The sequence below is a fragment of the Quercus suber genome, unplaced genomic scaffold, assembly GCF_002906115.3.
Source record: "Quercus suber isolate HL8 unplaced genomic scaffold, Cork oak 2.0 scaffold_282, whole genome shotgun sequence".
NCBI classification, from domain to species: domain Eukaryota; kingdom Viridiplantae; phylum Streptophyta; class Magnoliopsida; order Fagales; family Fagaceae; genus Quercus; species Quercus suber.
The window spans coordinates 83,429-95,624 of NW_027069738.1; the positions used below are offsets into that span (position 1 = coordinate 83,429).

General features: G+C 38.7%; 1 protein-coding gene across 1 annotated transcript; it reads right to left on the reverse strand.

The window, feature by feature from the left end:
• Positions 1-9,269: 9,269 nt before the first annotated feature.
• On the reverse strand, positions 9,270-10,801 carry LOC112032158 (gibberellin-regulated protein 14). Its single transcript, XM_024064919.2, has 4 exons — positions 10,666-10,801; positions 10,523-10,552; positions 9,975-10,215; positions 9,270-9,768 (listed from the first exon to the last, which is right to left on the reverse strand). The coding sequence occupies exons 1-4, from the start codon at positions 10,720-10,722 to the stop codon at positions 9,584-9,586; spliced, it is 513 nt and encodes a 170-aa protein (XP_023920687.2). The 5' UTR covers positions 10,723-10,801; the 3' UTR covers positions 9,270-9,583.
• Between the last annotated feature and the right edge of the window lie 1,395 nt (positions 10,802-12,196).

A 12,196-nucleotide genomic window follows, 5' to 3' on the forward strand; every position in this document is an offset into this window, starting at 1 on the left:
GTTTGATCTCATTAATGAAGAAGCAGGGAGTGACATTGGGAGGAGCATAGGCGAGTTGGTGGAAGTGGATTGTAAAGCCTTCAACTCCAATCAATCCCGGTTCTTGCGGATTTGAGTGGAAGTCCCACTTAATAAACCACTCCGGCGGGGAGGATTGGTGATTAGCCCGGAAGGTGAGATGAAACGTGTGGCATTAGATACGAACATTTGGTGGGGTGGTGTTTCAATTGTGGACATATCGGTCATGAGTTGAAAGAGTGCCGGTCACCAATTATTAATGAAGATGATGAAGGCCGACCCTATGGGGAATGGCTCAGGGCAGGAACGAAGGGAAGACAAGCTGATCCCACCAATCGAAACCAACGATCAAAAGCTCAAAACCTGACCACAACAGCCCCGGTTGAACTCGATATGCACAGGGGAGCGGTTCAGCAACTCTGGATTTTCCGCACACTCGTTCACGTCCCATTATGGCCCAATCAAGTCCCATGAATTCCCATACTACTCCCACGTCATCACAGCTATCCAAAATTAATGCACCTGTTTCACAACTTCAAAATTTAAACTTCATAAAGACCAACTCCCATAACGTCGCAACAACACAGCCACAGCTAGACAGCCCGAAACAGACAACAGTTGACCAACACAAATTAAAGCACCCATTAAATGACACCGAAAACCATGCCACTAACCTATGCCCTGTCCCAATCACGTACAACGCAAACCAAAATAAACCTCAAACCCTAGACACACCACCCTTACATGATCCATCACGTGACCAGCCTAAAAAGCCAACCACTAAACCCATGCGGAAAAAAAATCACACCCAGCCCAACCAAAACACACACTGAGTCCCCACAGCCTAGCCTAGTGAAAGCGGGCCCCAAAAGACAGCATGACAGCAACCATGGGAGTGAGGAAGCCAAGCGATGCAAGTTTGAGGAAAGCACACTTCAAAATGAATTACCAACAATGGAGGCTGATGCTCAGCCCCATCGATCACAATGATCGTCCTAAGTTGGAATTGCCGGGGGCTTGGGTACCATCGAGCAGTTGAGGTCCTCGCCGAATTGGTGAGACAGAAAGCTCCTACAATTTTGTTCCTCATGAAAACAAAGTTGTCTTTTTGTGAGATGGAATCGATAAAGACTGAGTTGGGGTACCCTTCCATGCTAGTTGTATCAAGTGATGGAAGAAAGGGTGGTTTGGCATTGTTGTGGGTTGCCAGGGTGGTTGTCGACACACAAACATATTCGCTGAACCACATAGATGCTAATATATGTATGCAGAACTCACCTTCATTGAGGTTAATTGGGATGTATAGACATCCAGAGGAGGAGCGAAAGGCTGAAACTTGGAGGCTTATGTGACATCTCCATGCACGTGGGACACTACCATGGTTATGCCTAGGAGACTTTAACGAGATTTTGTCCTCCGATGAGAAAAGGGGTGGCAATCCTAGACATGTAACATCTATGGTAGCATTTTGGCACACTCTTCTTCAATGTAGGCTGGCTGATCTTGGTTTCAGGGGCTATCAGTTCACTTAGAGGAATGGTCGATATGGAGCAGCATTTGTGGAAGAGAGATTGGATAGGTTTGTTGCCACACTGGAGTGGAGGGAGTTGTTTCCTAAGGCCATAGTGCACCACCTTGCCATGGCTTATTCTAATCATGACCCAATCCTGTTGGACCTGGCCCCAGCAACCTACCTTCAACGCCGACGTCGCCGAATCCAACAATTTGAGGAGAAGTGGGTGACACATCCCAATTTCAAAAACATAATTCGGGATTCATGGAGTCAAGCGCAACCACGAGGCAGCCCAATGTTTTGCCTCTTTGAAAAAAAAATGTCAAATGGACCTTATAGCATGGAGTAGGCGGACTTTTGGTAATACTAGAGAAAAGTTGGATGCCAAGCAAGGAGGGTTGGCAGATTTAATACGTGGAGGATTTGGGCAGAATATGGAAAGAATAAATGAGGTAAAGAAGGAGATAAGGGAACTATTACATCATGAGGAAGTTTTATGGCGACAAAGATCAAGGACGATTTGGCTACCAGCAGGGGATAAAAACACTAAATTTTTCCACCAAAGAGCAAGCCAAAGACGAAGGAAGAACAATATAGAAGGGTTGTATGATGATGATGAGGTATGGCAAGCAGGAGAGGATGGGGTAGTAAACATTGCAAAGGGATACTATAAAAATTTGTTCACTTCCTCGAACAGGTTGGAGATGGAGAGGGTGATAGAGTCAGTGGACCACATGGTGACGGAGGAAATGGCACAATCATTGGTTTGACCTTACATCGAAGAAGAAATAAGGACAACCCTCTTTCAAATGCACCCATCCAAAGCACCGGGACCTGATGGTATATCGCCTTTCTTTTTTCAAAAATTCTGGCATATTGTAGGGCGTGATGTCACTAGTGCTGTCTTATCCTTTTTTCGTTTAGGAAGATATTTACGAAAAATGAATTTTACACATTGTACTCATCCAAAAAAAAAAAAAAAAAAGATCCAAAATATATTATGGATTTCCACCCCATCAGCTTGGGTAATATTGTATCTAGGATCATATCTAAGGTCCTCACAAATAGGATAAAATGTATTTTACCCAATGTAATATTTGACTCTCAAAGTGCTTTTGTGCCTGATAGAAATATAACAGATAATACCACAGTGACTTTTGAAATGTTGCACCATATGAGGAACAGGAGGAAGGGAAGAACAGGCCACATGGCAGTGAAACTTGACATCAGCAAGGCATATGACAGAGTAGAATGGGAGTTTCTCTGAAGGATTATGCTCAAAATTGGTCTCCCGAATCAATGGGTTCATCTAGCCATGGAAACAGTGACTACCACCTCATACTCCATTCTCATCAATGGTGAACCTACTGGTTTCATAACCCAATCCTGTGGCATTAAGCAAGAAGACCCCTTGTCTCCCTATCTGTTCCTACCATGTGTAGAGGGACTCTCCTCCCTTATCAGAAAGGCCGTTGAAAACCATCATTTAAAGGGCATGGTATCCTGCAATGGAGGGGTCAAGATCTCACACCTCCTTTTTGCGGATGACAGCCTACTATTTTGTGAAGCAACAACAAGGGAATGCAAAAACCTACTGGATATTCTAGCATTGTATGAGGGTGCCTCCGGACAAGCTATCAATAGGCAGAAAACAACACTCTTTTTTAGCCCCAATACCAACCAAGGAGTGAAGCTCGCAATTCAAAATAAGTTGGGGGCACAAATTATGACTAACTGTGAAAGATACTTTGGGTTACCGATGGTTGGGGGCAAATCAAAGGTGAGCACCTTTAGAGAGATACAAGAGCGTGTAACAAAAATGGTGATGGGATGGAAAGAGAAGCATATCTCAAAGGCCGGAAGAGAGGTGTTGATCAAAACTGTAGCACAAGCAATTCCAACTTATTCCATAAGCATGTTCAAGTTCCTTAAAAAAAATCTGTGATGACATCAATTCGGTTCTTGCAAAGTATTGGTGGGGGCAAACTCGAAATGAAAGGAAGATCCATTGGATCAATTGGGGAAAATTATGCAAGCCTAAAGACAAAGGGGGAATGGGGGTTAGGGATATTCATGCTTTTAACCTAGCCATGCTAGCTAAGCAAGCATGGAGGCTGATCCAAGGAGGGCATTCTCTATTTTTTAGGGTGTACAAGGCTCGCTATTTCCCTAATTGCTCATTTATGGATGCTGATCTAGGGGCCAACCCTTCCTTTGTTTGGCGTAGCTTGTTGGAAGCCAGGGAATTAATTAGAGTAGGCACGGCATGGACAGTGGTTAATCCACCCACCTTAGCTCAAACCTGATGCTAATACTGTTAAACTTGATGAGATCAATCTCAATGCTGGTGATGCTAGGACTGATGCTAGTGCTGTGGAAGATAAGCCCAAAATTGATGCCAGTACAGTGAAAGGCAGGACCACGATCCCAAGGGCAGAGCATGAGGTAATGGACATAGGCTACTTAATGGAGACAACAGAAGCCATACCTTACCATGACTTGTTTATACACAGTTATGAGGAATTGCTGCCACGTGGCTTAGGGAGATAAGGCTGTGATGTAAATTCCTGTAATCATAGTTAGTTGTAGTAAAGCTTTGTAACCACTTTTCCTTCAAAAGTGGGAATTAGTTTCTCTTCATTTTTTATTAGATAGCTCCTGTATATAAATAGCTAAGCAATTATACTTTACATAGTGGAGTGGTTGTATTGCTCAGTACTCTTCAATAAAATACAGAGTTTTATTTAGAGAGAGCCTTTACCTTTTACATGGAATCAGAGCTCGACTAGCATAGATTCATTGATTTCCTAGCCAATTTCTCTACAATTTTCTTTCCTTGATCTGAAATTTTCCCGAGAAAATTATTTCTTTTAACTTTTGAAGAATTTTCTTGAGAAATAATCTCTTTTTTTTTTTTTTTTTTTTTTTTATACATGATACAAAAAAAAAAAAAATCAAAAAAATCAAAAATCGATTTATGATATGATTCACGTTTTGATAACTATAACTATAACTATATATATATATATATAGCTTTTATTTTCCAAGTTCACAATATTTCGTTTTGGATTGTCCTGCACAAGGCATTCTAGTACATGCACCAAGTTCCTTCTTAAAATGAATATTTGCTTAGAGCATAATCATCTATTTAAATATATAGGACGATCAAGAGTGAAATTTTAATTTATATTATAATAGTAACAGACGTGAAAAAATACAATTTTAAATCAAGTGCGATAAACATATATATTACAATAATACAGACATGAAATCAAACATAATATTAGATTGATACAATCTTGTGACCTCAACACACCATCAAGGATATCTGAAGAGCGAGGAGCGAGACAGGAGGACCCTAAGCGATTTCTTTGAGGACAAAGAATGAAATGGCAACACCCACAAAGCCAGTCAGCATTGATGGAAAATGTGCATTAGAGTTGTTAGGGCTAGGTGCAAGGCCAGGAGTACCTAGTACTGGTGCAAGGCCAGGAGTGCCTAGTACTGGTGAAAGACCAGGAGTGCCTACATGCTGTGCAGAAACAGCCAATATGGAGCAAGCAAGCCATATGACAAAAGTAGAAGCAAGCCTTTGGATCGCCATGTTTTGTGATATTTTGTTGAAGTAGCTTTGATGTTCAAAGCTCATTGATGGTATTGTTTCTCTTTGGTCCCTTTATATAGGCAGAAAAACCTTAGCAGTAGTTTTCATTGACGAGATAGAAAATTATTTTAGCTATCCGGGGCTAAATGATCCATGAATCTTTTACCGTCCTTTGGGATATCTTCCAAGTGTTTGATTCCAATATTTGGGCATGTATATAGACCAAATGGCTCGAGCGAGTCTAAAGTCGTAATAACCATGCATCTATATAATATATAGTATTGTTGGCCCGATGATAATAACAAAGTTTGAATATTGGCAATTCTGTTGATTGTTTCTCACGGAATGTATGTGGTGCTTGTTAATTATAAATGTAAATGTATTGCAGGCTCAATCAGGATTAACGTAATATTCTTATATAATCTTATTTAAGATTTTGTATTGTAATACACAATTCAACATATAGTAAAGATGTAGTTGCAAATGATTTTATCCCATAGACTTAGGCAATCAATTTGAACCACATAATCCTCACATTCTCATTCTCCCTCACTTCTACTTCTCTACAATATTTTATAGTCTCACCCGCCAAGTAGCCACAACCACATGTCGCATTCCAGGTCAACCATATTAGCCACCACGTCAACACTTAATCGCTTCACTGTTGCCATGTCAACATTAGCTTGAGTCTACATGACCGAGTTAAAACCTCAAACTAGATCTTTGGCTAAATCATAGAATTAGATCGAATTAAATTACAAATCCACACCAGTGAACTAGACTATTGACTTTGTCTACTTTGACCAATATTAGGGTTGACGTTTTTCCAATATTATGTATCCTTTCTGTTTTTTGCATAGATTACAATTTTAGAGGTCAATTTTCTCATATGAGGCATCCAAGTTGTCGGGGACGTTTTGCGACAAAGGCCGAGATTGTAGCAATGAGCCCAAAACTTCCTTTGGGTTCGTTAAATTCTTTAGTTATTTGGAGAGTCAAGCCCAAAATTCGCAATGTGAGGTACACAAAGGCTAATGGTGCTTTATGGAAAGAGAAAATAACACAAAAATGAAAACACAAGAAAGTGCAGAAATCATATATTCATAAGTCAGGAATTTCAGCCCATAGTCACACAAAGGAAGAAATTGATGGAGGTCTTGAGCAAGAGAGGGAGAGTTCCCCTATATCAATATATTCACCCCCAGGCCTTCAAATCATCCATACACTGAGGTAGCTGACTGGGCTCTTGTGTCAAAGTCTTGGGTTTTTTTTGTAGGGAAAAACGTTGGTTTTCTTGTGGGCTAGTGATGCATATTTATATCAAGTTCTAGGGGATGCTTGTGACCAATTTTTAGGTGGGAGGAAGGCCTTGGACCTTTCAAATGTTATTTCTATGACTTGGTGTATTATGTTTTATGCTTAGGGAAAGGTTTGGTTGTTTTTTGCATGATTATGGAAACAAAGTTGCTTCCTCTTTATAGCTGCTGTCTCTGGTCTTTGTAGGCCTTGGAAGACTACATTTGGGTGGCTGAGTGGGCTAGACTGCTCAGCTTTTTCTTAGATTCAGCTGCTTGGTGTGGGAAAATGGAGCTGGACTGAAAATTAGGGGCATAGTCACACAGAGCATGGAGTCAAATTTGGGGTGGAAATATCTGGCATTGGACCTCCTTCATGGGCCTTAGATGCCCCCAGCGTCCCTAGCCCACTTTGTAGCACATACAGGCTGGGCCTATGTAAAACGTCCAATGGGAACTAGCCGACACCCGCCAAAACCATTCCTACTCAATTCCCCAACGATTCGCATGGGCTTGGACCATGCAACAGAGCTAAATACATTGACAAAAATACATTAGTCTGACCCGCTAAACAATTGGGCTTAGTCATTCCGTCGGACCATAAAATTTGTCGCGAAAATGACCATTAACACAATTCACACAAACCAGCCTATTTTTTGGCCTAATCAATGCAAAATTCACCAACTCATCACTCACACATGTCTTATCATGACATGTTCCCTTTTAGATATTCCTCAAGTCATCAATGTAGCCGTCCTTAGGCCATAACAGCCCCTTCTTAGTCACTCATGCAACCATTCTTAAGCCTTTATGGTCATTTTTCAACATTCATTTATTGTCATTATTCATTGTGATCACTAGCAAATTTCATGATTCCTTCTCCTCCGTTGTACCCAATCCAATTTCCATTTATGGTCATCGACCTTCAAAGCATTATTGAGGCATTTTCATGATCTTATATTTCAAACTTAAGGCATTATTTAGATTCTACCTTGAGTTTGAGAGGGAGTATTAACGAAATTATGGTTTATGTGGATTTAGATTCAATGTAATAGTAGCACGGTGCAATGCACCTTTAATATGAGAGGAAAGCTGAAAAGCTAAAAAGTTGAAAGGTTTAAAAAATTGATCCAAATACAAATAAACACACACAAGGGAGAGGAAATGAGATTCTAAAACAAGCACATCACAAACTCTGCTTAAAAGTTAAGGTAACTTTTAAGGGATAGGGTAGAACAAGTTATACTATACATAGCATACTATTTTAAATAATGTCGAACAATTATCATTTTTTTAAGAAACATGTTGTAAAATAGCGGAAGCTCAAATTACCAAAATTGATTGTGAAAATATTTTAAGTTTGAGAAAGATCTCCAAACTAATCAATATGAACGAAGAAAATTAATCCAAAAGAAAATGGACACAAAACACCAAGAATTACATGGTTCGGCAATAGTCTACATCCACGGGCGACAAAAAACAAATTTCACTATAACAAATTTGGGATAATACAAATTGGTGTAAAGGCACTCTCACAAACTTAAATCTCAAATACACCAAAATCGCTCTCTCTCACAAATACAAAACCAAAGAACCAAAGTTTCACAAATACCAAATTCCAATTACGCACAAACCAAATAGAGAGCCGCGAATCAAATCCAAAAGTTGCAACACGCCAAGAGAGGGCAAATCCCCAAACCGCAGAATCGAAACCAAGCGGCAACAAACTTCTCTCACTATTCCAAATTGCAACCCACAAATATCAATTAAGAACCAAACAAAAGAGAGCCTCTTTTTCTCACACCCACACTCTAAAATTGCCAAAGCAGCACTCTGTTTATATGGGAGACTTTAGTCAGCTAGTATGTCCAAAATTAAGAAGGACTAGACTTTTTTTCCACACACAAAATGAGAATCACTCGTGTTCCAAAAGGAATTCCAAATCAAATAGTAGACAAGACTTCTAATAGAGCTTAATAACTTCAAACAACAATAACTCAAAAGAAATAAAATTCTTTCTTATCCAAATCCAACAAGGAGTTGAACTCCTTATTCAAGCCATATTCTACAAAACAAACACACACAATATTTAAGAACTTATATAATTATCAAAGTACTCACCTAATAACTTAATAATTCAACAATTATCGAATTAATTCTCTCTCCTTATTCCCCCAATAAACATCACACCTATCACATAGTACCCAAAAACTTACCTAACGAATGTTTTGCAATAACACTCTAGAAACATCACACCCGTCTCAAATGCCATGTTTTAGGTATAAAGGTTTGAGTTTGAATGAGATCATAGAGTCATATACAACCTATAAAATTAATGATTTCTTTTCTTATAGGTAGATGGTGTGGAGGGAGTGAGGGGGAAATATACTTGGACCACAACATATAGACTTAACTTTGGATGAAATGTTGTTGTATACTCTCTCTCTCTCTCTCTCTCAGATCTTTGACTACTATTTGAACATCTGACTTACAAGCAAAAGGTCAATTTATTTGAATGCACCGATATAAGGAACCGTGTGGTAAAAATTGAAATGTCTCCGGACTATAGGATATGTTAGCTAGGGGGGAGAATCCCAGAAGTGGTGACCCTTTCACGCTTCCACGGACATCACCCTGTTGACCTGTTGTTTGTTAACTCAAGGTGCTCTTCGGTAATGTGTTGGGCACTGATTTTCTTTTCCTTTTTTAACTTATTATTTAACTCTATCCCCCTCTGAGTCTCGTATTCTGGTACATCGCAATTTCTTGCAAGCCATATATGGCGACTGGATAGCAACATTCGTGTTTCTCAACAAAAATAAAAAAGGATAGCAACATGTTTGATGAGCAGGATTACAAGTTTTATATTGCTTATAGAACCAGTAAATATTTGCATACATGAAGTAGAAAGGACATTAAAAACCACTTAGAAATAACACTTTTTTTAATGTAATATCTGAAATATAGCAAAATGGGAAAATGTATTAAACACCACAAAGCAATTCTTGGCCTAGCACTATATGCACAATTTATTGCTTCAGGAAGTAGCTAGCTAGTAAAAAGGACACTGCGTGGAAAACCAAATGTTTTCACCCTCTTCTCAATACTTATTACAGGTCTAGGCAATACAACCATCCAAGTGATATAGGCCATTCAAGGACACTTGTATTTGTTGCCGTGAGTGGTCATTTCGGTGTAGCACTTGCCACATTTTTCCCTGTTACCAAATGTTCCTGGTGGAACACACTTGCAGCGGTCACAGCATGTCATGCAGGCTCTCATGCACACTCTCTTCCGGTTATGTAATTGGCATCTCTGATCACATCTGGGGATACAATCTGTGCACAATACAATAGCACATTTACCACAAAACAAAGTTAAAAAAACAAGTATATCATGAGGAAAAAATAATTCAATAATGCTATAGACAACTTCTTTTTTTCCCACAACATGATAAACTGGAAAATTATCAACTTGTTATCTCGACATTTGTGAAAAATATTGTGTTCGGCAGACTTGTTGGTAAAACGGTGTGGAAATTTACCTTGTTTAGACTTCACTGGGGGCAGTGGTGGAGAAGTGGGTGGCTCAACTGGGGGCACAGGGGCAGGTGCCTTTGGTGGAGGAGACTGAGATGGTGGTGTGTTCACAGGTGGTGGTGGTGCATAAGCTGGTGCCTTTGGTGGAGGAGATTGAGATGGTGGCGTCTTCACAGGTGGAGGTGGTGCATACAGTGGGTCCTTGGCAGGTGGTTGTGCTGGTTCTGGCTCTTTGACATAGGTGACCTATACCAAATCACAAAGTCCATTTTTTTTTTTTGGTTAGTATTTAAAAAAAAAAAAAAAGAATAAGAAAAGAATCAGCAAGTAGCCAAGTATAGAACTCCTCTTGCTTAGAAAAATATTTAGTTAAGGTTACAACTTGATCCTCAATAAAAATAAAATAAATAAGAGGCTTAAGGTTACAACTTACAAGAAACTAGTAGGAATTAAATCTAGGGTACCTAAATGTAACAATATATAGAAATCCATTAAAGGAAACAACTGAAGAGAGAGAAAAAAAAATGTAAACATTTGTCTTATATAATAGTACCTCCTTGAGTTCCTCATCTTTAGATGAAACCTACAAAAAAAGATAAGGATTTCTACAAATTAAGAAAACCAATCAAAGGAAGCAAATAGATTGATTCAAATGAAGTGTGTGAGAGAGAGAGAGAGAGAGAGAGAGAGCCATACTGTTGCAGTAAACACAAGAAAACTGGTGAACAAAAAGAGCATAGCTTTCAAAGCCATCTTCAGAAAGAGAAGGGAAGAAAATGTGAAAGCTACTAGTCACTTGCTATTGATTCAAGGCAGAACTATCTGTGCTATAAATAGTGCTCACAAATGGAGAGAGAAATCTCTACAGCTGGCCCTTTATTCAAACAAACAGTGCATGCCAGCTCGAGCTTCACCTAATCACTGAGACACGAGTTATGGCTACATGTCCTGAAACTCAGTTTTTCTTTTTTCGTTTTTTTCTTTTTTTTTTTTTGGGTAGAAATTTATGTCCTCAAGTGTGACTTAATTAAGAGCTCCGACCCACATGCCCCAATGACTGTGTCTTCTAAACTAGTATATGTATTACTCATCAGAGAGTGGGTTACACCAATAATTTATTAGCCTGCACACGAGGTGTGTCTTTTCAAAATCGGAACCAAAGATACGCCTCATTGATAACAAGGCTAATGTTCTCACCTACCTCTTCAGTTGTTTACCAATTTTTACGTGCTTTAAATAATTGAGGTCAAGGTTAATTAGACTCCTTATCTTTAGTTTGTAACTAAGAGTTTCCACTTGACCAATATGGAAGACATGTGGATGAACCTTGATTGTTACCTTTCCAAAACAGGAATCTTTTGGTACATATCTAAAAAATAATTTAGTTCAAAGTTGAAGGGTAATGTTTCTATAGAGTTGTACCCAAGACCTAGCTAGCTGACTTTTTTTTAATATAAATATATATAATAAGATTTGGATGATACTAAATATAATTTGAATTTATAGTACCATTTTCATTATAATTGTTCTTTCTATTAGGTCAAAATATTGATGAATTTCATTTTAATCCAGGTAAGATTTGATTTCAAGTCCCTTAATCCAGGTAAATTAATTGAAACCCATTAATTAATTGATTGACCTTAATTTATTAAGATTTGCAAGTATAATATGGTTGTGGTGGAGGACTAGATAACATCATTGTACATCAAAATTTAAACTTTTGTGTCAATGAAAGAAGATCATAAAACATTGAGATGACCTATCTCTAACCCTACCAAGGTACATGGGGTCTCATGAACTTTTTGATCTTTTAAATTGTGGTCACTACTACAAAAGTACCATTCAAACTCATTAGAACAAAAGGTTAATATAATATTGAAGAATTAATATAAGCACTCTTTATGTGGATTTAGGGCATGTGCTTATATTATATTAGCCATACAGATGTTTCCTGTCAAGAAAAAACGAATCCAAATACTTATAGAGTATCCTAGGTTGAAAACCTAAGATTACAACTGGCCAAGAGTCCTCACTAAGATGTTTCCATGAGTGCAAGTGGTATTTCAATATTTCTTATCTCTTGCTCTTTTCATGTGGTGACACATGCTATGCCATTGGGCATCAGTCAAAATGATATCAGTCCAGTTAGATCCAATCAGAGATGGGCCTAGAAAGATCCATTTGTACTACTTTGTGTTTTTTTTTTAAAGCTTGCACTAATGTGTTT

Bases quoted from the DNA above. Each gene is read 5' to 3' on its own strand.
- LOC112032158 (XM_024064919.2), bottom strand. From the start codon at position 10,722: ATGGCTTTGAAAGCTATGCTCTTTTTGTTCACCAGTTTTCTTGTGTTT. The intron at 10,553-10,665 runs GTATGGCTCTCT...CTTTTTTTGTAG, and splicing joins TTCTTGTGTTTACTGCAACA to GTTTCATCTAAAGATGAGGA. The intron at 10,216-10,522 runs GTACTATTATAT...GATTTGGTATAG, and splicing joins AAGATGAGGAACTCAAGGAG to GTCACCTATGTCAAAGAGCC.